General features: G+C 36.6%; 1 protein-coding gene across 5 annotated transcripts in view; it reads left to right on the forward strand.

The window, feature by feature from the left end:
• NBEA (neurobeachin) overlaps positions 1-18,522 on the forward strand; it is a 776,030-nt gene that overhangs the window by 720,847 nt on the left and 36,661 nt on the right. For 4 of the 5 annotated variants that reach the window (XM_005883142.2, XM_014530734.1, XM_014530732.1 and 1 more), the window contains 2 exons: positions 15,402-15,491; positions 18,330-18,522. In XM_005883142.2, coding sequence (XP_005883204.1) covers positions 15,402-15,491; positions 18,330-18,522 — 283 coding nt within the window. The remainder of the gene's footprint in view (positions 1-15,401; positions 15,492-18,329) is intronic. The other variant, XM_014530733.1, reaches the window with a different exon arrangement.

Genomic DNA, 18,522 nt, shown 5'->3' on the forward strand with positions numbered 1-18,522 from the left:
ATATAGATAGATAATAGTTCACATAAAAATAATCTGCCAGTGTGTTTTTTAATAAAAGCAAAGTGACAACTTTCTAGATAGAATACTCAAAAAATACATCAATGAAATAGATGAGACTATAGTATTTTATTCCCATATGTTCTCACCCTAAAATTTTATAGTGAACAGTTGGGAATTATATACTATAGCAGCAATTATCAACCTTTTTCATTTCATGGCACACATGAACCAATTACTAAAATTCTGCAGCATATCAAAAATATAATTTTTGCTGATCTGACAAAAAATTGGTATAATTTTGATTCATTGACACTGGTTATTGTTGTGTTGGCTGTTGTCATTTTTTTATTTGACAATCCAAGGGAAAAGAGGTCAGTGCCCCTGACTAAATAGGTATTGCATGTTTAAAAAATTCTTGTGGCACACAGGTTGAAAATTGCTGTGTTATAGTATTTGTATACGTACTTTTAGTGAAAATATTCAGATAAAATATGTAAATCACTTCCACATTGCATAACATGATTTAAGATAGGTGAAAAGAATGAACATGCAACAGCTGCTACATAAGTGTCACTGCAAGGAAGCTCTATTCCAGTCTTCCTTCTACCATCTGCTTTATGCAAAACAAGCAATCATTTCTACATTTCCATTCAGTGAAATGCTTTTTAATTTTTAATTTTAGAGGTGGAAAACTTGTAGATTTGTAAAAGTAACCCTATAAGAAGAACTTGCATCCATAAAGTTATTTCTTACATACTTCTATAAAAACAAAATGACTTTATTTGTATGGCTTCAAGCCAAGAAGAGGATAGAGAAGGGATATGCCTCATGATCATTGATCATTGGACCCTTACGGCTAATATTCAGAAAACACATTACAAGCATGGTAATAAGTGCAATATTATAGCATATTGTGTACACAAAGAAGTAGAATTATTGCCTGAAGCTAGGAGTAAAAGATAGAGACAGATAATAAATGAATGAGAGAGAAGTCAGATATAATGAAATTAGTTGGTGAAATAGGGATATTCTCTACAAAACATTACACTCACCTAATTTAGTATCTCCTCAGTTGTCTTCAAACTATAATAAGATTATTTTGTAGGAGATAATTCTGACTGAGCTTAATTATTCTCTTAAAAATATACCTTTGCTTAACACACTCAGTTCTATAAACTCCTTACAAACTACATTCTCCTTTTAAAACCAATACCTTCTTACCTAATAATAGACAAACATGTAAATTGACTGTCCCTCCGCTACACTCACCAGCCAATCAGGCGAGTATGCAAATTAACGCAACAAAGATGATGGTTAATTTGCATACGTAGGCGCGAAGCAGCGGAGCGAAGACTGAAGGCTCTGGCCAGAGCAGCGAAGGCCTGGGTCCCAGGTGCCGGAGGAAAACCGGTGCTGCCAGCCAGGGGAAGGGAAGGCCTATTGCACGAATCTCTTCATGCAATGAGCCTCTAGTAGAATTATAAAAAAAGAAAATTATTGAAATAGTGTCTTATTTTATTCCAAGACCAACTTCAAATTACTTTTTTTTACTTTTAAATATTGTAGACATTTTTGCTCCTGAATATTTTATTATATACTTTATCCATTATAAAGTTCTGTTCTTATAAGAAAGTTGCAAAGTAATCCTCTTGGACAAATACAAATATTTTAAGCTTATTGCATGTAATGAAAGTGCAAGGCACATTAAAATTGACAAAAAATAGAAGATTTTTTTATATTTAAGTGAGAGGGGAATTGATTAATGAGAGAATAAAGAGAAAATGGAATCAGAATTGAGACTTTCTTTACATGGATGTAGTGTTTATTATTTGAATCCTTAAAAAAATTCCTGCTTCTGCAAAATACCACACCATTGCTTTGGACAGTGAAAGAAACAACATATAGGTCTTAATTGTCAAACTGTAGAACTTCCTACTGAGTCATTAGATGAAAATGTATAATGTAAAATTTTTCTTTTGGGGGAAATGGTTCAACCACAGGGTTTTTCTTATAGATGATCAGAACAATATGTAGCATACTGTGGCCTCAAAGTGATGCAGACTTGTTGAGTGCTAAGGTACTTTATTTCAGGACTCTCTCCTCTAGCAAATCACTGCTGAATACTGAGGTTCCATTAGAGAAACCCTGAGAATCATTTTGTGATATGTGTCCTCCTTCCCTAGGCTCCATACTTGCCTCCCAGACCCAATAACTCTTATTTTCAGAATACTAGGTGAGGAAGCATATACCTGGAACACAAGTTACTTCCTTCTCCAGCCAGCATAGGCCCAAGCACACACCAGCAGAGATGTTTGCCCTGACCCTAGGACCTGTGTCAACTCAGCATATTAAATGTGTCAACAGATTAAATTATTTTATCGGATATGAGTTAATTTTCTGTCTCCCTACTCCCTACCCTTATCTCCTCTACCACTAACCTAACATATTCCCTCAACAAAAGTTCTGCACTAACATTTAAGAACCAGCAACAGAGGATAAATTAGCTGAATCTTTGAGCTATTTAATGTGGCCAAGTAATTAATCTCACTCCACCTCAGTTGCTCTCTTTATAAAGGAGGGATAATACAGAGAATACGTTTCCCAGCATAAAAGCACTTAGCATCTCCTGTCAGAAGAAAGAACTGTAGAGAAGCAGAATGAAGCATAGCATAGTCACTGTTTGGTGGTCATCTGTGCCCCTTTACATACACAGTCCTCTTGTGAGGAAGCCTCTGGGAGGCACAACACCTCTTTCAAAATATCAGTGTTGACTTCCTGGAGGTCTGCACTGTGGTGTTATGACTTGAGAGAGTTGATACCTACCTAAGTTCTTAGAAAAAAAGCAGTGTTCAAAATGTTAACCCTTGTATTAAGCTAAGTAATACTTAGCTTAATAAATAAATATTAATTGATATTATTTGATAATATTTATCTTAGTATTTTTTAAATGCTAAGATGACTACTTTTCACATAAATAAAACCAAAGGAAGCTCATTACAATTAACCTCCACCGAACTCCAACTAGCCTAAGGAAGATGTTTCTTTTAATTCTTTAAATTAAACCCTGGTTTAAAATAGAAATATCTGATATATGAATGTCCCTTTTGTAAAAAAAGAAATCCCACATTTTGAGCTTTGAAGTTAGAGCTAAAATTTGATAAATAGCTTAAGGTTATTGATTCTTTCTTGACAGGTGAAATCATGAAGCAGCACTAATCACAGCAATTATGGTATTAAGATGTCAAGAAATTAGAGGTCACAGTAACATAATTTTCTTCTCTATGTCATATTTAAAATTGACATTCTTTGACAGCTTCAGATCTCTGGTTGAGAAAAATAGGATGGCTTAACGTATTTTATACTTGTAAAGCAGTAATTGATAATAATCGCTTTCATGATAGCCTCTGGACAGAAACATGACAGAACAGTTCTGGTGCAAAGCTCTTCTTAATACGTAAACACTACAGCTGTTGGATATTAGAAATTATTTTAATTGTCAAGCCTTGGCTTACATCATAAATTAGATGCTTTTTTTTCCATAGATGAGCTCAACTGGCTAAGTACGTACTTTAAATATTATAATGAATATTTTTCTTATCCATTTTTACATATTAGTAAAAAAATTATGTGATTTTATTTATATTTTTACCTATCAAATGATGGCTGAAAAACTCTATCTTATGGTCTGCTTAGGTTAGTAATTATCTGGTCCCACAGTTTTCTACCTCCTTGCCACTCAAATGTGGTCCAGAAACCACCAATATCAGCATCACCTGGGAACTTGTTTGAACTTCAGACTCTCAGGCCTCCCCAACCTACTGAATTAGAACATGCATTTAAGGAGATCCTAGCTGACTTGTTTGAAATGGTAAAGCTAAAGAAGTATTGCTCTACTAAAAGTGTGTTAGAATGGCCTAGTAAACTTTATTTCCCTACAAAAGTAGAGAGAATGGTGTATTGAATCCCCATGTACCTATCACCCAATTTAAAAAATAAATCTTATTTCATCTATACCCCTACTCTTACCCCTCAACTATTTTCAAATGCCATATCCATCTCATCACATCTAATACACTGTCCCCTTCCCTATCCCATGGACATCTTGGAATATCTAGGGAAAAGGATCAAGCAGGTTTATTTTGCGGGAAATAAAATCTCCCAGGCATTTCATATACATTCCCAGTAAAACAAAACAAAACAAAACAAAAAACATTAACCTAGCCTAAAGCTCTTATTAAGTGATTTTTCCAACACTCAGCTATGCAGCCAGAGAGCACATTTAAGTGAGTTCTGATTCTCAAGTCAAGTTTTCTTTAGTCCCATTATTTTCTAGGAATATAAAAATAACAGAATATTTACTAATGCTTATTTGTTTCCAGGATGATATTCTTCTTACTTCCAAAGTGATTCTTAAAAATTTAAGGGGTACCTAATGTGTATTTTCATTTTATTAAGCTGTATTAAATTATTCTTAATATCTTAATTACTATTATTAATGTAAACTTATTGGTCTTAGTCTTTTTCCATATAAAACAAAAAAGTGCAGAAAAAAATTAAGCCATGAAATAAATTATCAAGGATATAACAAGATATGTCAAATTTGTTGTTAAAATGTTTCATGATGGAGATTTATTTATTTAAAGGTAAAAATACCATAATGAAAAATAACTGACTCCTACCTCTAGATTTAATTCTGTTTATGGGTTTTAATTGTTGACACTATTACAGATGTCCCCCATTTTCTTCCCCACTTTGCCCACTTCCATCCAGTATCCCTGCATCTGGCCTTTATCACACTGTTGTCTGTGCCCATAGGATATGCATATGTGTTCTTTGGCTAATCTCTTCACCTTCTTTCATCTAGTCCACCCCTCTCTCCTCCCCTCTGACATCTGTCAGTCTGTTCCATACATCTATGCCTCTGGATCTATTTTGTTAGTTTATTTTGTCCATTAGATCCCACATATAAGTGAGATCATGTGGTACAGTGGGGCCTTGACTTGCGAGTGTCCCAACTAACGAGTTTTTCGAGATACGAGCCGTCTCTTGGCCGATTTTTTGCTTTGAGTTGCGAGCTAAAATTCGGGTTACAAGCCAGCTTCAGATACCCCACCGCTAGTTGGCGCAGCGAACGTCACAGTGAACGCCACAACATCAGCCCAGCATCACGTGTCTCACTCGTTCACTTTATGATTTGACATACGAGTAATTTGAGTTACGAGCTCCGTCATGGAATGAATTAAACTCATAAGTCAAGGCCCCACTGTATTTGTCTTTCTCTGACTGGCTTATTTCACTTAGCATAATAATCTTCAGATTTGCCTTGCTGGTGTGGCTCAGTGGTTGAGCATCAACCCATGCACCAAGAGGACATTGGTTTGATTCTTGGTCAGGGCACATGCCCAGGTTGTGGGCTTGATCCCCAGTAGGGGGCATGCAGGAGGCAGCCGATGGATGATGTTTCTCTCTCATCGATGTTTCTATCTCTCTATCCTTTTCCCTTCCTCTACCTCTAAAAATTAATAAAAACATATTAAATAATAATAATAAAATAGGGAACTCACACATTTTAACAAAAGAAAGATAAACAATCCAGTAAAAAATGGCCAAAACACCTAAATAGACACTTTTCTAAAGTGGACATACAGAAGGCCAAAAGGCATATGAAAAAATGCTCAAAGTCATTAATCATCCGAGAGATGAAAATCAAAACAACAATGAGGTATCATCTCACACCTGTCAGAATGGCTATCATCAACAAATCGATAAATGACAAGGGGTGGCAAGGATGTGGAGAAAACGGAACCCTCGTGCACTGCTGGTAGGAATGCAGACTGGTGCAGCCACTGTGGAAAACAATATGGAGTTTCCTCAAAAAATTAAAAACGGAACTCCCATTTGACCCAGTGATCCCACTTCTAGGAATATATCCCAAGAAATCAGAAACACCAATCAGAAAGGATATATGCACCCATATGTTCGTAGCAGCACAATTTACCATAGCTAAGATTTGGAAACAGCCTAAGTGCCCATCAGCAGATGAGTGGATTAGAAAACTGTGGTACATCTACACAATGGAATACTATGCTGCTGTAAAAAAGAAGGAACTCTTACCATTTGCAACAGCATGTATGGTAATGGAGAGCATTATGCTAAGCGAAATAAATCAGTCAGAGAAAGATAAATATCACATGATCTCACTCATTTGTGAAATATAATGAACATAAACTGATGAACAAAAACAGATCCAGAGACAGAGAAACATGGAACAGACCGTCAAACCTCAGAGGAAAGGCGGGGGTGGGGGGTGGGGAGTGGTAAGAGATCAACCAAAGGACTTGTATGCATGCATATAAGCATAACCAATGGACACAGACACTAGGGGGGTTAGGGTATGTGATGGGGGTTGGGGTGGCCAGGGAGAGGTCAATGGAGGAAAAAGGAGACATATGTAATACTTTAAAAAAGAATTAAAGAAAAATAATAATAATTTATATCTCTATATCAAAATATCTACAGTTGATAATGCCATACTGGAAAATTATTTACATGACTTTTTTTTGACAATGTGAAGTATACACATATAAGCCTATCATAAAAGGCTAATTTGCTCTCAAACTTTTAGAACAGATATGCAATCTATTTATAAATACATACACATTTATGCTGGAAATATTGAAACATTAAGTACATTTAATATTACCAGTAGTCATAAAAATGTGGTGTTTTTAGTCTAATTTTCTGTTACTAATATTTCTTGGTCTTCTTAGATTATGTATTTTTTTGATTTTCAATTTTTTTTTACCTGTCAGGAATAATTATGCATACCTGTGGATGTGCTATAGTGAAAATATGCCCATGGTTCACTTCAGTTTTCACTTTATTTTCTTGCTGAAATATTCCTTGCTACTACAGAGAACTGACGTGATAGGTCTGTCAGGAACAAACCTGGGGAAAGATGTGTCTTTAACTAAAACAGCTCTAATGCTTGCTTTCCTAGAAGATGAATTAATAAAATTTATAAGGAAGAAAAATAACCCACTTCTCTTCCCGATGATTCAGCGGTTCTCAACCTGTGGGTCGAGAACAATGAAAATATATCCTGCATATCAGATTTTTACATTGCGATTCATAATAGTAGCAAAATTACAGTTATGAAGTAGCAATGAAAATAATTTTATGGTTGGGGGTCACCACAACATGAGGAACTGTATTAAAGGGTCGCGGTATTAGGAAGGTTGAGAACCACTGAGAGGGTTTTCATAGTGACAACACTGATGGCCTCTACAAGCATTGGTTATGCATTCTATGAATTTGTTATCCTTTGTTTTTTTTCTTTCCCTATTTCTGACTTCTTTATTTGATATGACAAGGGATATCAACACCACCCTTTGGGATCACTTGAGGGGGTTGTAACACAATGTTGTCCATTTACAAGTGTCATGATGCCTAACTGTCTTCATAAGAGGGATCTTCAGGTTTCTTCTGGCTAAGTATTCTGAGACATGATTAAGAAATGATCAACAGAACATCTGATAAACGTTTCTTAAAACTATCTTAATTGTCTCCTTATAATTACGAGTTTTACTAATCTAAAATAATTAATAAATTAAAAAAACAAATAAAAATATAATCCCTGCATTTTTTAATTGGTATTGTTGAGAGTATTAAGATGTTCCACCATTTCCCCCCATTGCCCCCTCCACCAGGTTCCTGCCCTGCCCCCAGCCTTTACCATCCTATTGTCTGTGTTCATAGGTAATGCATATATGCATATTAATTAGTATCTCTGGTTAATATCTTCCCACTCCCCGCTCCTCTCCATCCCCCTTCCCTATGAGATTCATCAGTCTGTTCCACATTTCCATGCCTCTGGTTTTATTTTATTCATCAGTTTATTTTGTTCATTAGATTCCTTGCTCATTTGTTTTGATTTTTAGATTCAATTGTTGATAGATATGTATTTGTTGCCATTTTATTGTTCATGTTTTGTATCCCTCCTCCTCATTCTTATTCTTATTCATTCCTTCTCCTTCTCCTTCTCCTTCTCCTTCTCCTTCTCCTTCTCCTTCTCCTTCTCCTTCTCCTTCTCCTTCTCCTTCTCCTTCTCCTTCTCCTTCTCCTTCTCCTTCTCCTTCTCCTTCTCCTTCTCCTTCTCCTTCTCCTTCTCCTTCTCCTTCTCCTTCTCCTTCTCCTTCTCCTTCTCCTTCTCCTTCTCCTTCTCCTTCTCCTTCTCCTTCTCCTTCTCCTTCTCCTTCTCCTTCTCCTTCTCCTTCTCCTTCTCCTTCTCCTTCTCCTTCTCCTTCTCCTTTTCCTTCTCCTCCTCCTTCTTCTTCTTTTCAAACAATACCTTTCAACATTTTCATGTAATACTGTCTTGGTGGTGATGAACTCCTTTAGCTTTTTCTTGTCTGTGAAGCTCTTTATCTGACCTTCAATTCTAAATGATAGCTTTGCTGGGTAGAATAATCTTGGTTGTAGGTCCTTGCTATTCATCACTTTGCATATTTTTTGCCACTGCCTTCTGGTTAAGATGGGTAAATTTTGTTATGTATGTTTACCACAATTTAAACATTTTTTAAAGGATAACAAAGAGAGCTTAATAATGGTCTTATTCACAGAGATATGGGCAGGATAAAGTGGATGAACAAAAGAAGCTGAATCACCCAGGGATATTCATCCCTAGTCCTGAGTTTACAAGGGAGGGGAGGGAGCCATTACCAGAAACTGGAAAGAGAAGTAGCCTTGGGAAAGTGGTCACTCAACAGGAATTGTGACCTCAGGTAGAGGAATGCATCCCAGCTGCTGCCAAATTGTCAGCAGGGACCATATAATAAATACCTCACCTTCCTATATCCTGTCCTGAGCTTTCATTGGCTGAATGCAGTGGGAAGCCAGAGGGCAAGAAGCACCAGGGATGCAGTGCCTGGAGGCTAGTTCTCTAGAAGCAAGGAAATGGTCCAGCTAACCTCTATGTTTCCCCTGAGTAAGTCACTACTCTAGGATGAGCAGACTTATTTAAAGCATCCAGAGTAGGACAGCCACTACCTATTACATTAAAATACAAGCACTTTTGCCATGGCTGGTTGTTCAGTGGTTAGAGCATCAGCCCACACGCCAAAGGGTCATGGGTTCAATTCCTAGTCAAGGGCATGTACCTGGATTGCGGGTTCACTCCCTACCCCCCACCCCCATCCCTGTTGGAGCCTATACGGGAGGCAACCAGTCGATGTATCTTACATCTCACATGGATCTCTCTCTCTCTCTCTCTCTCTCTCTCTTTCCTCCCTCCTTCCCTCCCTTCCCACTCTCCCTCCCTCCCTTCCACTCTCTCTGAAAAACCAATGGAAAAAATATCCTCAGGTGAGGATTAACAAAAAAGAAAAAAAAATACATGCACCTTTCCTACCTAAGCTATACAGTAAGTCCTCAGTTAACATCTTCAGTAGATTCTGCTACTTTAAATGAAGCACTTTCTACTGTAGGCTAATTGATATAAATGAAAGTTAAGTTCCTATAGCATCTTATCAATATTATAAAGTAAAAACATTTAATGAAACAATATTATTCAAAGACCTGCTGAAAAATTGAGTGACCTTGCCACCAATGGCATTGACCTAATTTGAAGAAAAATGTTCTGGATAGAGCATTTTATATCCAATGGGTAGGAATGCTTGTTTTTTCACATTTATTATTTAAGTCAATTATGTAATATCATCATTACAAATCATCATTGCAAAGAGGAAATAGAAAGTAGCAGGAAGATTAAGTCTCCTCTTCATTTTTTTAGGCTTATACTGGGGCAGGTAAATGAACAAATCAGACTCTACTCCTTCATATTTTCTAGCACAGTCTGATAGTTAAAGCAAATGTGGTTCTTTTTAATTGACTTACCAAATATTTGCTTAAATATTCTAATAACTTTGCTGGTATAGTGTAGACTTAGGCTTAATGCAGCTGATTATTAAAACAAAGGAAACATGTTTGTTCTCCTATTTTGTAGTTTCTATGAAAAATTAAAAGCAATTGGATATAAAATAGCATTTTAATTTTTTTATATAGTTTAATGTCTATAAAGCAAGAACTAACAAACTGAAGATATTATTAGTTTGATTTATTTTGGTCCTGTTTTTCCAGCACTAAAAAGTAATGCTTTATATGATCTTGTTTTATTACAACAATACACCAGAAGCAAAGCTTAAGAGTTAAAATATAGTCTGCCATTAAGTAATCTTTTCTTTAATCTTGCAGACTTCTCAAAATCCCATTGTTTTTGTTTTTGTTTTTCTATTTGGTATAGAATTGGTAGATTTGGAGATAGGACAGAAAGATGGTATAAATCACATATATTTTTAGTTTTATGTCAAAGTTTTATGGGGCTTTTTTTGGTACAAAGAATAGTATCTACTTTAAAGCAGTAACATAAAATCATTTCGTTTTAATAAAATTTTTATTTTATTTTTTCCATCACCATTTATCCCCTCTATGCCCTCTTCCACCTCCATCCACCCTCTTACACCCTGCAATCACCACACTGCTGTCCATGCCTATGAGTTCTCTCTCTTTTTTTCTGTTTTGCTCAATCCCTCCACCACCCCAACCCCCACCCCCATCAGAGCTGTCTGCCTACTCTCTGTCTATGAGTCTGAGTAAGAACTGTACAGTGAGATAACATAACATAATACTGAGGAAATTTTTTGAAATTCCTTTTCTGTGCTCCCAAGCAATCACTTTTACTAATTTTTTCTTGAATTTTCTGAAAATCTGTATATATAAAAGCCTAAGCACCCAAATGACCGAATAACCAGTCGACCAGTCACAATGATGCACACTGACCACCAGGGGGGCAGACACTCAATGCAGAAGCTGCCCCCTGGTGGTCAGTGCTCTCCCACAGTGGGAGTGTCGTTCAGCTGACTGACGGGTGCCTGACACCAGGCTCACAGCTGGCAAGCACAGCTGCGGTGGCGCGAGCCTCTCCCACCTCCGTGGCAGGGCTACTAAGCGGCAGGCATAGAGGGGACAGGATGAGTGGGAGCAGTGCGGTGCATGGGCCAGGCTCCTCCCCAGCCACCTGCCACTTCGCGCACTACTACATCCCTCAGGGGATGTCGGACTGCCAGTTTTGCCCCGATCTCTGAGGCCGAAACTTGCAGTCCAACATCCTGCGATGGGTCCTAGATTGCAAGAGGATGCAGGCCAGTCTGAGGGACCCCACCAGTGCACCGGGCTTCTAGTTGTTAATCATTGACTAGCAATGTGGACATAGTCTGATATTTTGTATTGTGAGTAGCATAATCTGAAGTACTTCATAAAATGCTGACCTTTCTGGAAAACAATTTAAAAAATTGCACACACCAAGAAAAATAGATAAAACTGGTCACTGACAGCCACCTTGTTAGCTTCCTCACACTGTCTCTCTCATGGCACTTAGACCTGATGGCACTTCATCTGAAAGATAATACTAAATCACATCTATAAAAAAGATTAAAAGTTGTAAAGTTTCTACAGGAGAAAAATGTATGTGGTTAAATTTAGCTGCATTGTGGAAAAGAGAAGATTAACCAAAGTTTTTATCTACTAGTAAATACAATGAGAGGGGAAATGCACACTCATTCACTTAAAAAGTAATTTTTTTTTCTTTTAGAAATTTTTGAATGTATTTGAAGATTGTTCTGAACTTTGACTTACTGTCACTGCATTTATTGTTACCTTGGCTGTGAGGTCTTTCATATTAATAGGCACACATATAATATTTATACCCCACCGCATATTTTCTTCCTCTTCTGAAGATTTAATCCCAGCTATGTATTCTTTATTCATAAAGGAGACAGGATTTTCTTGGGAGGGAAGTCAAGAAGGAAAAAAAAGCAATTAAACAAGACATGGAGCAGGTAAAGGAATAAGGCACATGTCACAGCTATGTGCAGCACATATGGCTCCTCATGCAAATAAAAAAGACACCCTCTTTAGGGAGATGAATTACAAAAGGTGCTACTTTTTCTGGCAATTGAGGTAGATTTTATCCCTCATTTGTCCCCTAACTGGACAGTGTTGTACAGGGCATAGATGACGCAGCCATACACAGTGGAAGATGACTAGAGAGAGCTTGTAAAAAAATAAGTGAGAAAACATAGCTGGATAAAAGTCCTATGTCATATATTTGTATGAAATCTAAAAATTACACTGTTCGAATTCACTTAATTTGTTCCCCTATGCATAACTTAGTTCACATTTTTCTTTGCTTTTCTGCCTACTTAATTATCATTAAGAAGTCATTTGAAGGTGTTTTAATATATTTGGAAATTATTAATGAAAAAATTCTACATTGCAAAAAATATTTGATATTTAATGCTGTGGACTAGCTAATTCCTACTCAACCTTCAGACCTCAGTTTATGCCCTTTTTCTGAAAGTCTTTTTTCTAATAGCCTTACTGTCCCTACCTCCTACTTTTACCCTGAGTCTGATATACATTCACTCCCCTCGGCTCTCTGGCACTCTGAGCTGGCCTCCACCGTGGTCCTTCTACCTGCCACACGCCCTGATTTGCTAACTCATCTTATGACCTTAGAGGTTGAAACCTTCCTGAAGTAGTCTGGTATCTGATTTTGTATCCATGTATTTTCATTGTTACAAATTGAACATAATTAAAGCATAGTGATGAATCATGAAAGGGTCGTTCGATCCCCAAAGGGGTCACAACCCACACGTTGAGAACCACTGATTTAGAGAGTCTGGGAAGGAGATAGGACCCTGCCTAAGATCCTCCTGAAGGGAGGCGTCTTCTCCTCCATCAGGGAATAGTTAGAATAACTGCTCCAGGGCTATGCTCCATTGGTTGCACATCCTTGTGCACTCTTCCTTCTTGACAATAAAGAAGACATTGATGGCATTTTAAAAGTGGGGGAACATAGAAAACACATGAGGGGGGAGCAGGTGAAGAAAGCAAGTAGGTGCTCACTTCCCATACATACATTTTGGTAATGACAAGAAACAGAACTTAGGAGAAACAGCATGCTCTTTCAAGATTGGAAAGACTTGTATTTTTTAATCCTCACCTAAGGTTATGTTTTTATTTATTTTAGTGAAAGAGGAAGAGGGAGAGAGAGAGAGATGGTTTGCCCCAACCAGGTATCCAGGCAGCAACCTGGGTATGTGCTCTGACCAGGAATTGAACTCGCAACTTTTTGGTGGATAGGACAATGCTCCAGCCAACTGAACCACCTGTCCAGGGCAAGACTTATACATTTTTTAATTAGAGGATAATGAGTTATTAGAAGGCAGAATTACAAGATAGCTAAAAGGTAATTATTAGAATCAGAACCTTTAGATCACAAGGAAGAGGGATTCAGTTTAGTCTAACAAGAAATAAACGTTCAATGTAGGAATAGATTGCTTAATAAAAAGGTGAGATTGATCACAACTTAAAATTTATCCTGATGCCATTTGAGATCATTTAAGACATATATGTATGTGTCTTCTACCTCAGTCCAAAAAGGATCAGACAGGACCCACTGAAGAGAGCTGTTTGGAAGATTTCTGGAAATTAAATCAGTTTCATAATATTTTCTAGTATAGTTTTAATCCTTTCCTTTCAGAAAAACATTAAAGTCAAGCAAAAGCATGTTTGTTGATTCCTTCCTTTTAGGAACATTTAAGTTGCTAAGAACCTGCTAAGTTCAAGGCACTGATCCAGAGATTTAAATGTTTAATTTTATTCCTGTCTCCCTAGTCCCACCCTGGTCCTCTTTCTGGAGGAATAAAAACACAAGCAATAGTATCTATTGTTAGAGAGACTTGAGCTCTTCATTATACATTGAGCTAAGTATTGGACATTTTCTAATCAGGACAGCTTAACAATAAAAGTACTCCTTTTTTTTTTCAATAATTCCCAAGAGTTTGTTATTAATAATGTGAACCTAGCCAGAAATGATCACTTCCCCATTATATAATCATAAATCTTGCCTTGAGAAGATAAAATATGCTGTTATCGCTTGAGTACAATTAAGGTAAATAGTCACACTTTGCATATGTGTGGACACCATGCAAATAAATGTATACATTAAAATTGGGAAGCACTTAAAGAGATTTAATAATTTATTCTAATGCCTCTGCAAGTAAAAGAACCAAAGCCCCATTTATGCTAAAATCTGGCAGATAATGATGCAGTCATGGTTAATATTGCTAGTAAATTTGAAAATTCACACTTTTATTGAAAAAATTTTTTTTGAATTGCAGCCTAAGAGGACAGGTTGTTAAATTTAAGTACTTTATAAATGAGAATTGTAGATAGTGATATGATTAGTGGCAATATTGTGTTGAGAGCCATCTACCAACTTACCTGCACTCAGCAATGATTTTCATATTTCACTTTTATGTGCAACAAAATGGCACATCATTTTAGGGTGGAAATTAGCATGGTAACAGAGTAATGATCATAGTAAATAATGTGGTTCTCCTTGTTGAATTAAATTACATATAATATTTTAGAAAATTACTTCCATTAGTCTAGCTTAATATATTGAAATATTTTGCCTGTAGAATTTACATATAGAAGCTATACTTAGTTCTCAAGATTATCTCTTTGACATACATACAATAAAAGTATACAGTCTAGATAATTTGGGGTCTAAAATTATTTTTATTCATTAGAAGTCTTAAAATCTCATTAATATTTCCATCTACATAGGCCATAATGAAATATTGCATAGCTCAGGATGCTTAAATAATGGTTTCCTCTTTGGGTTACTTTTCCTTAGAATTTCAGAAACTTTTTGAAAATAATAAATTTATACCTTAAAATAATATTCCAGGATTCATCTTAAAGCAGCATAGCATGCTAAAATATATTTTTGTAGTGAAGGTTTTGCTACATTTAATCATTATACAAAAGTCTTAGTGTTATTTCTACTGATTGCCTTCTCCGTTTATTAGAACATGTGATTTTCTGAATTATATTTTGTGTTGCCTGTGGATTTTATGTCTCATTTTGTTTATTCCCATAAAGATTTCAGAAGCTTATTTCATTAGAGACCTCCATACGTTCCTTCTTACAAAGGACTTTATTGAGGTATATGTGTTGTATTTAGTGTTAAGCAGGTTCTTGTGTTCTTTGGTCATTAGCTGCATGCATGTTCTCACAGGTTAACATTTTCACAATTAACCCCAGCTTCTAAGTCAGAATAGTGACTTGGTTAGCAGAAGCACATTTGCAAGGAAATGAAAGCTTGTCTACAAAATACTAACACTTGGATGACTCTGCACCCTGAGAGAAGAGCACCCGGTGAATTTTCTGGATTTCTTTCATGGCTGACTTGGGATACACTTGCATTGTCAGAGTGTCTTGACCTCCCCCGTTGATGCCTATTGATTATGACAATCACTCCCCTTCCCCTGCAGGCCATGGAGGCACAGATACAGAACTTTGGACAGACACCATCTCAGTTACTAATTGAGCCACATCCGCCTCGGAGCTCTGCCATGCACCTGGTAAGACATATCAGCTTGTTGAAATTTTCTTTCTTGTAGCTGGATATAGATAAAATAAAAGTTATTTTTAGCAATGTTTTTAAAGGATTCTCAATATATTGGTTAACTCTTTACCTAGATATTTACTGATACTCTAGAGAGAAACAGAGAAGAGAGTGCAGTTCTTACCTTTAAGTCCTGCTGAAGCTAGCTCAATTTGGGGTTCACAAAAATAGCCATCTTCTCTATCTGCCTCAACATAAACTCATTCATACACATACAGTCTATGTACACCCACACCACAATTAGATTCGATTTATACATTAGTATGAAAAACATAAATACAACATATTGTCCAATTTAATCTTTTTGGCAAGGTGAGATAAGGGCAGTAGTTCATTTTAAAAAAAGATATATAAAAGTAATTTATGGTCATGACAGAGAGGCAGTCGAGCAGAGGGGTTAAGAACAAGGGCTCCAGCCCTAACCGGTTTGACTCAGTGGATAGAGCGTCGGCCTGCGGACTGAAGGGTCCCAGGTTCGATTCCGGTCAAGGGGATGTACCTTGGTTGCGGGCACATCCCCAGTGGAAGATGTGCAGGAGGCAGCTGATCGATGTTTCTCTCTCATCGATGTTTCTAACCCTCCTTTCCCTCTCCCTTCTTCTCTGTAAAAAATCAATAAAATATATTTAAAAAAAAAAAAGAACAAGGGCTCCAGAGCCAGAGTTGGGTCAAACACCATCTCTGCCACTAACTAGTGAGTGACTTAGGCAAGGTATATTTAACTTCTCTTTACATTTCATCATCCCTGAGAGTTTCATTACTCAATATATATGCCACTTAGACCAGCACCTGGCATGCAATAAGTTCTCAATAAACATTAGCTGGTGTCATCAATCATCATTAGTTATTTAAGTTAAATTTTCCCTTTCCATTTGCAATGAAAAAATAATATTATTTTCATTTTAATGTGAATATTTTCATAGCAAAGCAGTCCTTTTTTAGTTTATTAGCAAATAGTAAACATTTCCTTCTTTATCTAATTTGAAGAAAATAAAAAATTTTCTGATAAACTTATTTAGATTTTTTAAAAACTGAGTTTTAGCCCTAACCGGTTTGGCTCAGTGGATAGAGCGTTGGCCTGGGGACTGAAGGGTCCAGGTTTGATTCCAGTCAAGGGCATGTACCTTGGTTGTGGGCACATCTCCAGTGGGGAGTGTGCAGGAGGCAGCTGAATCGATGTTTCTCTCTCATCAATGTTTCTAACTCTCTATCCCTCTCCCTTCCTCTCTGTAAAAAATCAATAAAATATATTTAAAAAAAACACTGAGTTTTACTATTTTTTCTCTAGTAAAAAATGCTTGAAGATAAAAATGTATTTGCAAAAAATGTAACGAATTACAACTTATCAGTTTTTATAGACAGTTATCAAGGCAGCAAATACCCTAATTTGGGAAAAAGAGCTCTGGAATATGTATAGACATACACAAAGTTGTAAGTTGTTATGTGGTGATGGAAGTATTTTTACACCTTTCATTTATTCTGTCAGTTACTTAACAAATTTGTATTGAGCCCCTTCTGTGTGTCAGACATGATGGTAAGCATTGGCAATACAGAGGCAAATAAGTACATCCTCTATACCTTCAAAGAGTCGATAGACAAACTCCTAGTGAAATACACAAATAAAATGTTTGTTTGAAAGCATTTTTTTTCTCTATAATGGCTCAACCAGTTTCAGCCCCTTGATGAGTTGCTAATGAACTCTTCTGATTGAATGGGTCCTTGTGTGTGACAGAGCAGAAAGGTCTGTACCAAGTGTGCTTTCCCATACAAACACCCAGTCAGAGTGTAGATATGGACTCTCAAGCCTTGAGATGAAGCATTTTTAATAAACTGTCCAAGGTGATCTATCTGAACACCTTACTTTATGAAATGCTTTGGAAGAAGAGTTTATTCCTGAGTTAGTTTTCTTTGTTTAATAATAATAATAATAATAATAATAATAATAATTATCCTGGATTAATGCCTGGTTAGACTCCATTACTTTCCTAGGGGAAATTGTTAGAGACTAAATTGGCTTGGAACTATTTATAAAGAAAATTTAAGCTTTTTAAATTCATGTAACAGAGAATTTATATATATAGCAATTACAAAACATGGATGAGAGCTAAATAATGGTTATTTCCAGGATCCCTATTTTGTGTTTTTATATAGTAGTATTTATAGTGTTTTATAGTACTTAATAGTAGTACTTATAGTATCTACTGTCTCTCAAGTCATAAGCTCGATGTTTGAGAAACAAAGATTTAAAAATTAAAAGCGGGTTAGCCTTCAGTAAGCTCAGTACAGATTGGGGAAAGGAGGCACAGACCATAAGCAGTCAGTAGTGCCACAGTAGAAATGTGTATAAAGCTCTGTCAATGGAGTCTATTAAGTTCTCACTATATAGACAGTAGCCATGACCCCAGGTCAACCTGGTAAAAAGTAAAAATATCAATCTATGTACTTTATACTTCATGTAAACAGTGTCAGTAACTGACTTGACTAATTTTCCCACAAACCGGATGTTTTAATTGCATTGAATATTTATGTTACATCATGTGCACATAACTATAAGCTAACTTCTTACATTGCAGTCTGGTGGTACTTAAATGGAGACTGGTTGTTAAGAATTGGGTGTCCTCCATCAATGACTACCAGAGTCCCTGCTCTTTTTTCTCTGTGCTGTCTTCACAGTACCAAAGTTAGCATTGTTTTGTTCTCTGTGTGCTCATGCTAACCTCATGCTCCCCAGAACTTTCACTAACTGTGTTATCCCTTCTGTTTTCTTTCACTCTCTTCCCTTTCTATTCAACAGTGTTTCCTTCCACAGAGTCCACTCATGTTTAAAGATCAGATGCAACAGGATGTGATCATGGTGCTGAAGTTTCCATCAAATTCTCCAGTAACCCATGTGGCAGCTAACACACTGCCCCACCTGACTATCCCTGCTGTGGTGACTGTGACCTGCAGCAGACTGTTTGCAGTGAATCGATGGCACAACACAGTAG

Source organism: Myotis brandtii, unplaced genomic scaffold (assembly GCF_000412655.1).
Source record: "Myotis brandtii unplaced genomic scaffold, ASM41265v1 scaffold77, whole genome shotgun sequence".
NCBI classification, from domain to species: Eukaryota; Metazoa; Chordata; class Mammalia; order Chiroptera; family Vespertilionidae; genus Myotis; species Myotis brandtii.